The sequence below is a fragment of the Rhyacophila brunnea genome, unplaced genomic scaffold (genome assembly GCF_057557595.1).
Source record: "Rhyacophila brunnea isolate RB1 unplaced genomic scaffold, BYU_Rbru_1.0 scaffold_19, whole genome shotgun sequence".
Lineage (NCBI taxonomy): Eukaryota > Metazoa > Arthropoda > Insecta > Trichoptera > Rhyacophilidae > Rhyacophila > Rhyacophila brunnea.
The window spans coordinates 22,428,910-22,445,937 of NW_028232848.1; the positions used below are offsets into that span (position 1 = coordinate 22,428,910).

At 32.5% G+C, this 17,028-nt stretch overlaps 2 protein-coding genes across 3 annotated transcripts in view; one reads left to right on the top strand and one right to left on the bottom strand.

The window, feature by feature from the left end:
* The window catches only part of LOC147072847 (chymotrypsin-2-like), a 67,317-nt gene that overhangs the window by 11,702 nt on the left and 38,587 nt on the right, over positions 1-17,028 (top strand). The gene's annotated exons all lie outside the window — the stretch shown is intronic.
* Positions 590-17,028, bottom strand: part of Fur2 (furin-like protease 2) — a 122,652-nt gene continuing 106,213 nt past the window's right edge. Inside the window, exons 13-16 of the mRNA XM_085945763.1 lie at positions 16,736-16,931; positions 13,214-13,347; positions 10,835-11,067; positions 590-1,749 (exon numbers count right to left, since the gene is read on the bottom strand). Of these exons, the coding sequence (XP_085801889.1) occupies positions 1,546-1,749; positions 10,835-11,067; positions 13,214-13,347; positions 16,736-16,931 (767 nt within the window). The 3' untranslated portion in view covers positions 590-1,545. The remainder of the gene's footprint in view (positions 1,750-10,834; positions 11,068-13,213; positions 13,348-16,735; positions 16,932-17,028) is intronic.

The following is a 17,028-nucleotide window of genomic DNA, read 5'->3' on the forward strand; positions in this document are numbered from 1 at the left end:
GAAAAAAAACTATAAATTAACTAAAATAATGGCCTTGTTAAAATTGATTTGAAATTTACACAAGAAAATATATAATTTATTTTTTCAACTAAAAAATCACATTCAGATTATATTAGTTTATTTATTATTAATAATAAGTCACTCGACTTTTTCTTTCCATAATAAGTATAAAAACCAGCACATTTTCTACAACTCTCCCCTTTGATAATAATATACAGCCAAGTCTGTAAAATGCCACTGCCAGAAAGTAAACAGATCAAAAAAAGTTCGAATTAATATCTTATATAATGAAAGTCTCTTGTTATCCTGTCAGGTGACATAATTTTCGACATTTACCAGAGCCTAAGAGTTTCATAAATAATATTTTTAATTTTAGATATTTCTTAGCCGGTAATATATACAACTCAACTAGTTATTCTAATTTTTTATTCTTAACGAGAGTACAAATTTCATTAAATCGCTACCATAAAAACAACAGCGTAATAGTAGAATACGTTTTATCCATAATAATAATTAATTAATTATTTCAAAATAATTTATTTATTGTTTAAAATAATTAATTTATTATTTAAAAATATTTTTTTTATTTAAAAAGCAGTGACATTCCGGACATTTTGCAGGTGTTCAGTATCCTGAAAGTCCACTTAATTAAAAATAAGTAATGACATAACGTCCCCGAAAAAACCAAATTATCAAGATTTTAAATATATTACACTAATAACATCTGTTCCTGAAGCCAGTCTTGCAGAATTGTTCGCCTCTTCATGTTAAGAGACTATTGGCTTTTTGGTTTTATGAATTTCAGAGTTTTGTTATGAATACACACAATAGAGATTACCAATATCCTTTTACAAAATCAGTATTTTACTCATTTTTTGCATCGTACATACGACACACTGGCTCTTAAGTACAGACTAATGAGATTCAAAAGTAGATAGGGCACGGAAAGCACTCAAAAATATATTATAGTATGCAGGCAATGTTAGACTATGTAAACCTTTCTCTTACTGTGGCTAATAAATTACATTCCATATGTGCCGTCCCATTTCTGTACTACCACTGGTCTCAGGAAAAGCCAAAATATGAAAATAATGCATTTCATATCAAGGACATTAATTAATCCAAAAACATCTTACCGACTTATTTACTTTAGAATCTTCTCTTCATCATTCCAAAATTATGTTAGTAAAAGTAATTCTGTGATTGAAGCAATTACATTTTTTGGCAGCGTAGTTAGTGAAAAATATATGTAACTAAATAGATCATTATTTAAAACTTCTCGCTTATAAAGTTACAAATTGTCACATACGTCTTTAAGGGTAAGCAGACTCGATATTGATTGCAAAATGACATATTATTTAAGAACCCGTGTAACACAACTCGACACCATAGAACGAGAAGGGTTAATACATAAATAAGTGTTGACTTTCAGGATATTTTTTCTAAGTAATAATAACATTACATTATACATACGAATTGTATAAAACAAAACAATTACATTGGTTCAATAATTATTTAGCTAACTACTACACTTTACACTGTGGGCTATGTCCTGGCGACCAGTTTAGTTTCCTCTCCATCATCACTGAAGTTATCTGCGTCGTGGTCTTGGGAGTCGTCCACCGACACCGAGAGTCTGCTACTCTTCAGCTGGATGCCAGGTAATCCCTGGCCATCTTCTTGGGAGGCTAAGGGGGCATAGTTCACCCCTCGCCCCCCGCTACTCACCTTCGTTGGTCTTGAACGCCTCTGTAGAAAAAAAGTAAAACAATATTAGTTTAGATACTGTGTGCTTACGTACACATAGAAAACTATGATGATATAATATAAAGTATCAGAAACTAATATAACAATATAATATAGCGTTCAACAGATAAACTGAAAGTATCTACGGGTGATATAACTGGTTCATGGCCCCCACAAGGGAGGGCATATTATGATATTTTTATATTCTCTAATTTGACTTTAATAGTAGTTTAAAAACAAAATTTTATTAATTCTATGATATTTGAGTTAATTTACTTATTATGACAGCTTTTTCGTGCTATAAAACTACCTTCAGAATGACTAGAACATAAATTTATTTTCAAAACCTAAAACTGAACGTCGGGAACTCCTTATTTACTACCGAAAGAGAGTGTATTGTCATAATTATATGCTTTCTCTCGCAACACACAAGTGGCGTAGTTTTATTGACTTTATTTTTTAACAACCTGTGAAAGGACTTCTGGGCGGACAAATTCGATCCTGATTTTAATAAAAGTATATGGCTTACATACATACCTATTGTGTTTATTTAATTTTATCGTTACTTTTTACATATTATATTATTCCCTTAATATAAAAAAAATGTTAGATTTATATCTCTACTAAAAACGTGTAATTAATTGTTACAATATATAAAGAAATGTAACTGAAAACAAATCATGAAGTGTATTAATTACCCAAAATTTTAAACACGGTATCGATAACAATGTAATCAATACATGTATAGAGAAGATACATAATTAATACTGCCTAATTGTATGATTGAATTTGTGTATGAGGCAGAGTATGGACCTAATAGGTTGAACAAGTGGCTTAACATTAAACGTATTAAAAATATATATATGCTATAATTTAAACGGATAGTCAATAATTTTAACATATTTAATTGAACCAAAACCAAACTGATTGTTGTTAACAATCCTGGATGAAGTATCAACTTACTATAAAATTATATGATGGACATTATTAAAATATTTTAAGTATAAGTGTGTATTCACCATTACTGAGTACGCATACTGCATATTATTGCCTGAAGACGCCCAAAGGCAAAACCCGGGTTTCTAAAAACGACCTAAATGGAATAGTACAAAACTAAATAAATAATAATTTAAGTTCAAATACCATCAAGTCGGTAAGTGGCGAAGGGTGAAGGAATGCTGTTAAGATCCGACGAAAATAGTGCACACTTTTCAGTCATACTTATTTATTTTTGTTAACTTAAAAGTACATATTACAAATGGTGTTCGATAGCTTTTTTTAAATTTATTAACCTCTACCTATATCAAACCATAATCGATAAAAATATTCCTCTATTTATAAATATCTAAAATAATGTATGGCATGATGGCACAAGTTTAGATATGTTATAGATAAACGAATATATTTTGAGTATTATTTTCTTAGTCTTAAGTCGTATCTACATGGCTCGGATTAGGCTTTCAATTTTAAAAACTAACAAACACTATCTATACATTGTAGTCTTCGTTCAGTAAAAACAAATATACTAGACTAACAAAGTTTAGTGTGAACTACTTATGTCGGATTGTAACATCCTACCTCCACCATTCGCCACTGAAGTCGATAGTATTAATATTATTAAAAAAGTTTTAATTTTTTTTTTGTATGTCACCCATGTAAATGACGACTAAATACATTTACAAAATAAAAATATTCTATAATTAAAAATACCATGTAAATACCATGTAAATATTGGCCCGAAAATGATATTTTGATCGTATTTATATTTCTCATTTACAGTTGCCACAAATTGAACTACAAACAGTATTAAATTCTTTTACGTTAGTCGTGTAAAATAAACTGCGCCGTGCACTGCAGTAGGTACCTATTCGTAATCCAATTTAACTGTGAATACTAATCGAAATGTAATGAGCATACTAAAACCTATCACACACTGGCTACATTTGATGACGTCATATAAATTTAGATCTTTGATGTCTACCATAAACGCTACGATGGATTAATAATTAAATACGTATCAGTTCCAAGTAAGCCGTGTTTGATCAGGCAACAGTCGAAAGCTCATCTCTGAGCTTTGAAACCTGATCGGGATGCAATTGATATGCACTGAAAACTATACGGTAGCTTTTACTCGGGTATCCTCAAGGATATTTTTAATTGGACGTTTTTTTATACTCTTAATAATTAATTTTACATATTCTAATAAAAAATGTACTAGTAAAAGTAATTTTGATTTTCAAGTATCTGCTTTTAGAAATCTTATAAGAGAATGAAGGCCGTATTTATTTTCAAACTGAGAGGCTGAAAATAAACGCGGTGATAAAGGGCATTTGGAAGACAAGGAGCGGCAAGGCTTCTCAAAGAGGTGATTAATATAAAATGATATCTCACAATACGAGGTTTTTCGTCTGTATGAATCATTTAATGTGTTTTGAAGCTTTGGAGTTTAACGCATGTACAATATCAAACATCGTATTATAAAACGTTTTTCTCTAGCATGCGTAATTTTATACAATGTTAAGAGGTGATAAGTTCTTTAATCTAATAAAATATCCAATATAAGTATTTTTAGTGTATTATAAGTATTTATATTCAGCTTATCATTTATTTGACTTGACCATTCGAATTTTAATGCTAGAGGGGTTGATAGTCTAAAAAAGAAAGATATAAATTATGAATGATAATAATTATTGGTTCAAATATCCTTATTTATTTTTGTTGCTGAGACCCCACATAACACCATGTAACTTATTCAACACGGGACACATAATCTTTTTGTAAACTTTCTAGACAGTTTCTGTAGTGTGGTCCGTATTCTTAAATATTACATATAGATTCGGAATAATATCTAAATAGCGATTAAGTAAAGTAGTCAGAAGTAACTATTATCAACTTCCTTCTGACGTCCATATGCAACGTTTATCTGTATTACTTAAAGGGGAACATGCTCAGCGTAGGTCAAAATGGAGCTTTTATTGCATTTCCAAAGCATGATCCTGAACATTCCTTAAACGTTGTACATAATCTATTTATATAATTTTGAAGCCTTATTATCCTTTATATTTTTTTAAAACATTTGATGACTCCATACAGTATTTTTATTACATAAAATAGTATTCTTTTAAAGCTCTCGCTCTAATGTTTTAGAATATAGTCATATTTCAGTACATAAATGTGCAGTGGTGTTAAGATTTTTTATATTTATAAATTTTTAAACGCATTTATAAAACTATCAGTATAATTTATGTCGATATTATTATAGTGAAATATTTACGATAAAAAATTATATTGATAATCTCTGTGATCCCAAATTTGACAAGAATTAGGCATTTTATTATTCAAAAAATGGGCAAAATTAAAACATTTGAAGATAATTCTAAAAATACTAATTATAAGCTATGTTTTTGACCATTCAAGTGTGATAAACATCCCACGAATAATGATTGCTTTATAATAATTATTGACCTAAGAATAAGGTAGTGTTTTTTTTGAAATACGCCATTTCTTTTGGCATTCCCCAGTGGTTAAGCTACAACATACGGCCATAGCCATAAATTGACAAACTAAAACTGAAGTAGGGAGTACGATCATGATAACGCGCGTGTTTGAACATGTACCGTTTAAAAAAAAAGATTTTTATTCGGTTAGGTAAAAAATCTTAACACCACTGCACATTTATGTACTGAAATATGACTATATTCTAAAACATTAGAGCGAGAGATTTAAAATAATACTATTTTATGTAATAAAAATACTTTATGCAGTCATTAAATGTTTAAAATAAATATAAAGGGTAATATGGCTTCAAAATTATATAAATAGATTATCTACAACGTTTAAGGAATGTCCAGGATCATGCTTTGAAAATACAATAAAAACTCAATTTTGACCTACGCTGAGCATGTCCACCCTTAATGCAATATTAAATTTGTTAATTTTCGTTTGTTCATAACTTTACTTAATAACTACTAGACCAATATTGATTAAACTTGCAAATCTTTATGACTACATTGTTAGTATAATTTTATTATTAGGTAAGTATAAGTTTATTTTTATCTGGTGCTCCACACATTACAACATTATATTAAAAATAAAACTCCCTTGTTTGACACTATCATTCTAATCTCTTCACCAATAGATTTCACATGTTCGGTTTCCAGAGAAAAGAGTAAAAAAGATGGACGACATCGATTTACTTTTCGAGATAATAAACTTTAAATATTTCAATATTATTGATGTCTCAAAATAAACTCTCCATATCACAACTGCACACCACACAGCAGCGCAGGAATTTTGCATACTTCGGCTATATGTTCCGCAATGAAAACTATGACTTGCTCTAATGCAGGAGAAGTTAGAGGTCAACAGAAACTTAGTCAGAAGGAAAGACTTTTAACTATGCAATCTCCGTAAGTGGCTGAATATCCAAGGCGTTGGTAAACTGATTTACCTAACTGGTCCATGATAAGTACCTAGGTGTACTGCAAGCCGTGCACAAAAAGAAAAAGTTATTAATACTAACTTTAGCTCACAGTATAATAAAATTAAATTATAGATGACATTAAATTCTAAAATAAATTAGTAATTTAAAAGTTACATTTCTCATAGGAAACAACAGTGCAGTTTCACATGTCCAATTCTATAAGTTATTCATACTGAGGCATTATAGTGGACATTGTTCAAACAGAGGTTTCCCAGTAAATGAGTGATTAGCTTGGCGAAGGTTGGCGGAGACTCGCGTAATAATAATGTATGCAGTTCAAACGGTTCGTACAGAAGTGCGACGATGCAAAGCATGACTATGTCTACCGCAGACGTTCGCATATCCACGTATGGAGATTCCCTACACATTATTATTAAACTGCATACGATTTCATCTGATGTAGATGAATGATAATATGCCCTCGGGACTACAGAACCATTATAAGTTTATATATTATATATTTATATAAAATATAAGTTCCGTATTCTCACATGAGTCCCGAGTTCAAATCTTGTGGCTCGGTAGAATTAACTCTCGCGAAGCCAAAGTAGGTACACGCAAGGAATTGGAATAGAGCTTATGATTTTTATACTTTTTTTCATTTATGCGAGATTCTCGAAAATTGAAGATATGTTTACTGATTTGAGTCTCAAGATTTGGGACTTTTTATAAGTACGTCAATTTTTGAAGCCAACGAATTTAAAAAAACCGATTGCGGTTGGCAGCTTTCATTGCTACTTTGTTATTTTTGTCTAAATTCCCGATTCTCGAGAATCTTATTGATGTTTTATTGAGAAATGAGAACTCTCGAAATTTTGTAAAAACAATTTCTCGAGATTCAAGATTGACATTTTCATACATACATACATACTCATGGATACAAATTTGCATATACCTATAAGTGGGCACAGAACACAGAATAGATAAATAAACCAGTCGCCATTGTCAAAGACTTTAGATATTAAAGTCAGTATTGGTTTATGACTTAATGACGGTCAGGCCATAAAACACAACAACGTCACAGAATGTTCTCAGATATTACCCATATTGAATGCGCATTTCATGTATGTGTCGAGCTTTAATGCATTATTATGATATGGTTATAGACATACGTAAAATAACGTATTTTTTAACAGAAATTTTAACACAGTTTATTCCATATTTCTCCGCAGTTGAGAATAATTTTAAGTACCTTCTTACAGCAACACTCAAAAGGCAACCGACTTTCCTTATTTTCGTGTTCCCTGATACAAACATAGATACATACATAAATACACTGCCTCATCTATAACGATGTGTTGACCGTTGTTTTACATTTAATATTAATCTTGATTTAACGTAATCTGTGATTCAAATCGTATCTATCGAATCATTGAGTAAAATCGTCTCTGCGCCGAAACTGTTATTTTGATTTAATAACCTACAATATAAAGTATAGTTTTTCTCTTCTTCTTCTACATTGATAATTTGTATGTAGATGAGTGAATATTTTGAATATATTATAATGACGTGTGGCTAACTACTTTTAGTGTATATATATTATTAATAATTAGGAGCCGTCATTTCGTGACGTCTACGACTATGTTTAGTATGAAAGATAAATAAAAATCTCATATTATACAAGATGGCGTAAATTTACAGCATATTATTTCAATAAATTAGTTATGCAAAAGTTTGCATAGTTAAAAATAAAAATCATGAATATTAAAATCAAAAAGTATGGACGTGGAGAGCGGAAACTTTTTATTAAAAATTGACTTCACATAGAGAGGGAGAAATGGTATAATAGACACGAGCTTTTAAAACGGACAAAGTTATTAGTGCCTTCGAAACTCGCTTGAATAAACAGTACATTTGAAAAGAATGATTCTATCACAGTTTTTCCATGCGCTTTTCCGACTTTTCCACTCGCGCAAGTGCACCGAGGGAAAAATAAAAATGCTACGTTAATAACTTACTATTTCCGGTTGACGGACTTTTTAATTAAACGATGAAAGGGAATGGTGATAGGAAATTAGAGTGAATAGAGAGAGAAAACGACAAACGAGCAATGAGTTAAAAATTACAAAGTGATATATACGTAGGTACATACTTCACATTGACGGCATTTCTATTGAAACTAATTTAAAATATTTGTACGAATGGTAGAATCGTATGAATTCAATTAATAATATAATATACATGTTTTGGAATAGGCAGCCTACAGTCAATGAATAACACGTTATTGAAATTATTCTAAGGTATAAAAAGCTGATTTTCAGTACAATAATCCTTGAATAAAAAATGAAATAATTACAAGATAAAAAGAACTTTTTATATACAACGTTTTTAAATACTGTTGAACCATATAAACTTGACTTGACTAGCTTAAACGATCAAAAAAAATTGTACTTGACATGTCATATTGATTTCCAGAGTAATGCACGTATATATTAATAATTTAGTTGCTAGGACCCCAGACCCCTAGCAACCAATAATGGTGTCGAAATAACTTTTCATAAAAAACAGAATTAACTGAAAATGAATTCAATTCTAACTAAAGATGGCTAAAAGTATTAAAAAAATGCATTGGCATCATGTTCTGATGTATTCTAAAAGTTTCAAATGTCTAGCTAGTCGGGAAGTCAGTTAAAAATCGATTGCAGGATTTGTACCGGACAAAGAACCACCGGACTAAGAATATGAGCTAAGAAAAACATTGTAAAATAGCATTTGTCATCGCAATAGGTATGTGGTTTAAATCATATAATAATAAATAAAATGTGCCACATTACGTAAAATGTTATACCTCACGCAAAGTTATATTTAATGGATGAGTTAAATTTTACTGTGTACAAATATGTGGTAATACATCTTAATTTTCCATAATATTATATACTAATACTAAAATTCAAGTGTTTGTCTATGCAGGGATGGCCAGTGCGTCGATCGCGGACATAATAATAATATTGTACTATTTTCTTGTTCAAACGAGTCAAAAGTACTCGATGTTCCAGCTCTTATCTTCCAGCTTCTTATCTCTTTTCTTTCATATTATTATCAATAAATACACTCATGCGAAGAACACAAGTGATGAGAACTTGGAAGAAATTCTACAAGAAAACATTAATAAAATAAATAATGTAAATTCCTATCCTTGCAATTTGACGAGTCGGTAGATTACACGGACTATGCGTTTTTATTCGATTGGTTGTTAAAGATATGATATTTGCTTCAGAAGAATTATTAACAGTTTTACGAATGGAGGGACGGTCCAAAAGAGAAGATATTATATTTTATGCATTTAACTCGAATATTAATCGTACTCGATTTCTTATTCATAAACTAGTATCGGTAACGACTGATGGAGTTCCTGCTATGGTTGGGAATCATATTGGGTTTATTACTTTATGTAAAAATGAGGCAACAGTAACCACTTTTATCAGTTATCATTGCATTATACACCAGCAGGCATGGCTCCCACGCATTTTCCATATTAACTTGATATGCAGCACAGTTTTGGATTTTTTTTTAAAATATATTTTTCTGTTCCATTATAACTCAATAACTACTGGACCAATATTAATGAAAATTGCACAGTTTATAGACTACATCATTAGTAACAATTAAATAGAGAATCATTTTGACATCTGCACGACGTTAACATGTGACAGTTCGAAAATAACGCTGTTGCAATATTTCACGAAGAGTAATTAAAGTGGTCATATAGTAGTGGTGAAGTGTTGAGGTGAATTATGGGTACAGACTCACGCGCTTACACCTAACCATTGTATATTTTATTGATTTGAAAGAAAAAACGAACCAGTCAATTTCTTCATTATGTAATAATACTAAAATACATCATTATTTCTATCTATATAAAACCCAAAAATCAATTCTCATCAATGACACTCAGATAGACAATAACTACGTCTATCTTGGATGCCAAATGTCAATTGACAGTGGTATGTACGACGAGATTGCTCGCATAACCAAACTGGCGCGGAGTGCGTTTGGGCGCCCGAATAGTATCTTCAAAAGTGACATCCCATTGTGTCTTAAGCGCAAAATGTTTAACCAATGTGTGTTACTAACGCAAACGTATGTATGTGGAATATGGACTGTAAGAGAAATAAAAAAAAAACGAAAAGCGCAACGTGGCATGGAAAGGTGCATGTTGGACATAACGCGTAAAGATCACAAAATAAACCAATGGATAAGGAATCAGACAAGAGTAGGTACACAATGTGACACAGGTTGCTAAAAAGACGAAATGGTAATGGGCTGGCATACATGTTGCTCGGCGACTAGACAACCACTAGATAGATGAGCTCATAAAGTTCGGTGGATATACGTGGTAGCAAATGACTACGGACCGAGAAGAGTGGAGAGCTAGGGAAGGCCTTCAGTGCATCAATCCAGCAGTGAATCGACCCCTGCTGATTATGATGATCCCCAAAACGGTATTAGATACAATAACAAACAACCATGAAAGTCTAATTTTTTTTAATGCGAGTATATTGTATTGTATAAAAGCGTGGGTACCTGTGCCAATGTCTAGAATGATTTGAAATGTGTGAAGAAAACCAGTTTATAAATGTATTACACAAAAATCAAATAACCAACCTGTAGCACCAGAAACACGACAGCAAACGCCAGCGTGACGCAGAGGCAGGCCGCAATGGCAAGAGCTGTGAAGGCAAACAGCGGCGCTGAGCCAGCCGAGTTGGTCGGACCAGCTATGGCCATCCGCGGTGGAGCGACGCCTCCTCGTGCGCCGAGCTGGTGAAAGGCTTCAGCCCTCTCTGCCGACACGGCTATCCGCCTTTTGCCGGCGGGCGAGGAGTTATGACAACCGCCTGATGGAAGAAGAAACAATTAACAATTAGTACATAATAATATAATATCAATTGATGTTTAGTTTAAAATATTCGTAAAGTCGTAAGAACTACTGATGATAGGTAAGTAAAATATAAATCGTCAGAGAAATATTGAAGGCACAAAACGTAGCAAAAGCCATAAAGCATGATGGATTAATGACACCAAGATGATCGCTTATATATTATAATATAACTAGCTGACCCGGCAAACGTTGTTCTGCCATATAAATTATTTCTAGTGAATATTTTGGTTGTTAAATAAAAAATAACGAATGTATCGTAAGTGTGTGGGGATGGGATCTATGACAGAAAGAGGAATAGAGCGCTGTAAACGATGACTGCCGATAAAAACAAAAAAACATCAACCATTCATTTTCTCAATTCAAAATGAGTAATGATGTTCATAATGAATGAATTACCTGTGACAGGATCTCGTTATTTAATGTTTATGTAATATCCGTCTTGTCCCTTCCAGAAAATTAGCAGATATTGGAGAGCGTCGTATGAACGGTGTGTGTCAGCGATGAACTCCAGATTATTGTTTCTTCTTCGAATCACGATTTCTCGCGTCGATGTGCGGTCGTCAACCATGATTCCAGCAATGTCGTCAACAACAGGCACATTGAATCGACGCACGTGCTCTCCAGCTGGTGTTTTATCAGGATTGATGACAATAGCGTGATTGTCACTTTGCAATTCGTGCATGTGTGCTTTGAAGAATTTCAATAATTCATTGTGCTCATTAAACAGGGTGTCCAGTTCGCCGACGATGCGCCTGGCATTAGGCGAATTGAGGCTATTGTAGCCGCAACGTGCATCCACATGATTGATGTCCTCACCGCCCATGAAGTAGATTTGTAAAAATGTATGTGGTTCCTTTGGTATTGGCAGCAATGAGCCTACTTTGTGTTATACTTGGCCTTTGATTTCGAACGTAGAATGGAATTGTTGACCATTTGCCGCAGTATTGTGAACTATTTCTGTTGCTCCGGACGAAGTCATTTGGAAGCATGAATTGAATGTGCGAATGGACTTCAGGAACAGGTTTGAATCTGGAACCGTGCCGATGAGCAAGCCGTTCAATGGTTCTGGTGGTATCTCAATTTATGGTAGTTGCTCTTTTCCTGATGCGCAACACATCCCGGCTGACCCATGTTTGAATTTGAGCGCATGACAATGGGGACATTCTTTGTCCATAGCACCAATCAGCACTTTCGGATGAGCGGAATATTCAATATCTGGCTCGTACTCGAATGCGAGACGAAGGAACGAAGCGGATATAAATGTTAGATGTACTTGTTGGCGTTGTCGGTCATTTGCTCTGCGTGTGTTAACTACAAACCGGCGCGCTTGGCTCCGTTCCAATTGTCGTTGTTGATTTCGTTCAGCTCGTGCCTCTTGTGATTGAGATGCACGCAATTGCGACATGCTTACACGCACATTTTTGTTATCTTGTTGGATTTGTTCGTCTGTTCTTTCTGCTCTACTATTTCGTATGTTTGTTGCTTTATTCGCTCTACGGCCCAAATGGCCCCCCTTGCGTCTTGCTGGCATTGTGCACTGTAATACACGCACATAAAAATAGATAAATAAAATAAATCGTACAAAATTTTGCACGCACTGCGTTGTGGTATGCCGAACGAAATGTCAAAATGACGCGGCGCTTCTCTTGAATTCTTCTCGGACGTAGCGCCATCTGTCATTCAACAACATAAATAATTTCGTTCTGTTTGAAATACGAACGACGGTTAAATTTGTTCATACAAAAATAATATAATCGCGATTAAAAATGGGAGGGTGGAGGTAGGAGGGTGAAAATTTGGAGTTATAGGTAATTTTTTATGACAAATAATAAAAAAAATACAAAAAAAAAATTGTCAAAAAAATAAAAGAAAATTTTTCTGGATAGAGATACCCTAATCACCTAGCGGTATAAAATATACTTGTTGACCTATTCTCATACCTAACAAATATACATAAAAAAATTCATAAAAATCGGTCGAGCCATTTCGGAGGAGTTCGACCACAAACATCGTGACACGAGATTTTTATATATATAGAGATAAGGGAAGGTGAAAAAAATTACTAAGTAATCATAATTATGTAAATATGCAAGATGTCGTACCTGTATCTTTATCACATTTACAACAGTCTCCAGGGGCGGCGATAGGAACCCCACCCACCCCAGTGGTGGTCGTTGTGTTGTCACTCGTAGGGACAGCATTTTCCGCGCAGCATGGCACACATTGATTGTTTAACCTAGTTAACAAAAAAGGGCATTTATAACAATATTATTTTTTTAAATCTGTTAAAATTCAAATTATTTTCCAAATAAGTCGTTCACTTTAAGTAATTCATATTGTGCAATCTATCAAAAATATCACGGCTACCACTGGTGAACTATTTCAATACAGAATTAATCTGATTATCTTACATAATATTATAGTTACTATGAAAGGTATTAAAAATATAAGTTAAATTAACCTTTCACATTCTGTGATGTCAAGTAATGTTACATTTTTTTCTTAAATACGTATTATTTAACATTTCTCTAAACGTATCTACTTATACTTTATCCATTTCATATTTAAATTATTCATAATCATCGACTGCAAAGATAGTAAATAATGAGGAAGAATATTCATGGATCTAATGTATGCTAACAAAACCGGCAGCTTATTTGTAAAATGGGCATTTTCGCCAAAGTTTGTACATGTTTGAAATTTGGGTAATATTATTTTTTCACTCAAATTAACCATTTTTATATAGCTAGCAGATTCCTTGTTCTATTGCTGAATTGGTGATAGCAATTTTTCAGCAAAATATTGATTAATACAATATTTATATCATTTTTATTATGAAATTGGGCATAATAAGTTTCCGTTCCGTGACTACGAAACTTAGCTTTTAAAACATGAATGAAACACTTTTTATCACTTAAAAGAGCTCTATTAGATTAAAAAAACCATACACTTCAAAATAAAACTACAAATAGTCAAAAAATATTATTGAATTTTAATTCTTGGGCACATTTCGTTCCCCTCCGTTACCCTATGTCTATAATGGCAGAGCATTTTTCCTTTAGTATTTGAAAAAACCAATCAATGTTCGTTCTGCTATTTTTTTAAAGACAATAATCACTTTTACTAAATTTTATTGGAAAAATAAATAAGTTTCGTTATTTAATAATCAAATGAAAAATAGTTAACGTTCAACTTTTTTGGGGACATTTTCGGAATGGAACGAAATGGTAACGGAGTGTAATTTGTAAAGCTTAAGTTACATGTTACCATAAAAACAAATTTTTGTTTTATGAAATTTATTTGAATTTTTTGATAGACAGATAAATATTCAACGTGCGTCAAAATAACAAAACAAATCAAACTTAATCACTAAAATAGACATATTTTATAATAAATTTCACAATACTTGTAAAATAAGGTAGGTAATAATTTTGACACACTATACATTACCATAACTTTATTTGGCATTTATATTATTTGTAACTCAGATAAAAAATATTTTTAAGCAAATTAACAATATATGAAAAAAAAAATCAGCAAGGGATTCAGACGCGAGTTCCTAGCGCGGCACGGAGTATATAACTTTTACGAAAATAATTATAGTCAAACTCGGTTATTACGATCTCTGACATAGCGAGATCTCGGATGTAATAACGAAACATTTGTTGACAATTGGTTTATGATTTTCGCCATACATTTAATTCTTTCACTGTTATAACGAGCAACTTATCGGATATACCGAGCTAAAATACTGTTAATGTGTCGACCGTTTTAAAACATTTCGACCCTAAGCAATAAAATCCGATTGGACAGGATGCCGCCGGGGTCGGATTACGTTTATGACACTAGTAAAGTGTCTAAGTACCTACCTTATTGGTGTTTCACCGACAATAATAAAAAAGTATCCACGCATATGGTTGAAAAATCCAAGGTTTGTGAAGTCCGTAGGTACCTACCAGCGTTAATTACAATAAACAACTTCTTTTGTAGTTTATGAATGCCATGCTCGTTTCGGGGATTTTTACGATGGTTTCCAAATTTTTTATTTTCGGCTTTTTGTGTAATGTGACATGCTCATTTAAAAATACCTATTCTCTGATATAACGAGTAACGCTTATAACAAGCAAATTCAGTCGGTCCCATCTTCCTCGTAATAACCAAGTTCGACTTTATGTTGTCTTGAAATTTAATTGTATTCATCAACATAAAATGTAGCTATACAGGTTGATTGTAATCAAGACGTACTTTTCTGACATTTCGTGAATACCTACAGTTCTAGGTATTAAATCTAATCGAGTACACATTTCTGTTAAACGTGACAAAAAAATACTTTTTCATACATTTTTATAAATTTCTATGCCTAAAATGTATGGAGAAGTTTTAAAATTTTGGTGGCGTATAACAGAAAGAGTATGACAGAGCCAGTGCCTGTCTCGCAATTATTTCAGTCTGGTGTTTTTTCTTTTCCTTCTGTTGTTTTTTTTTATCTCCATACTTTTATGTGCGCTATTTTTGCGTATTCAGACATATCACATACTTTTTTAATCTTTATTATATTATTATATTATAGTCAGGTTATTTTTTATATTTTTTAATGAAAATATTTTTGTTTTTCATACGAACAGACAAAATAATTTTTTTTATAATCTATGAAGAACTAAACACACACTGTAAACCCAACTTTATGCATGCCATTTCGTTACTTTTACATTCCACATATACGTTACCACCAATATAGTTTCGGAGTGGAAGTAACGGATTCTGTTTCAGAAGTGTTTGAAGCCAAAATTTAGCTTAGTTTTATTGTTAAACCTGCGATATGTTTTATTATATCTGTAGTATGAAAGATATGCTCCATATGTGTAGTATGTGAAATAGAAATATGTGTTTTCTTACCTTATAAATCGTGGTAACAGTAGTGGAACTTCTTAAATGACCAACCCAGAAAGCAACCTGTTCCGATAGCGATACCGACACACACCAACAATTTAAAGTGTACATGGCGATCAGTGTTATACAAAAATGTTGCTACATTAAAAAAAAACATATTTATAGTGAAAATTTTTCGCCTTCATGCTAAAATCGTGGTAACGGAATGTGGAGTTCCACTTTTTCAAATATCCTGGGACACACTTTAAACGTGATTTTTTTTCAATATTGGTACAAATTTACGAAAAAACTATATATTTTCCAAAAATATATAATGTAAGCTGTTGAAAACACTACGAATTTAATTTTACACACTCAAAATTAATGACGAAATCAGACTTTGTTTATTTGAATTTATGGGTGGGACATGGTAAAAACGCACTACCTTTCGATCTAAATAATCAATTAAAAATATATACAGGTCAGATAGTTGTATTTAACTGATTGAATAGAGTAAATTAATAAATTTGCATGTTAAAAGTACATAACTTTCCAACATTTTATAATATAATAACTATGAAAAAATCAATCAAAGTCATGGGACATGCCAAAAACGCAATGTACAAACTTTGGCGAAAATGCCCAAATACCTTCTCATCGTAGAACTAGGAGAGTAACGCAATATGACGGCACAGAACTGAACGGAATTAATTAGTGGGTAGAGTAAGAGAAAGGTTAATAAAAAGTATACTGACCTATCAAGCCTTAGTGGGTAAGTGCAAGCTACGCAGCTGAAAGCTCCAGGGCCGGAGCAGGACCTGCACGAATCGTGACACGTACGACATAGCTGCGTAGGCGTATCGTAGTACTGTGATCCTAGACACTCCATGCATAGTCCACCGTCCAGCATGAAGTGTGGTGGACATGACGTACATTTAAGTGGACCTTCACCTGTGAAATTAAGATGTATAAACTTATTGTTTTCATAATAAATTCACGTTTACACGTGTGTATCATTAATAATTGTATGTGTTTTGAAAGGACAACC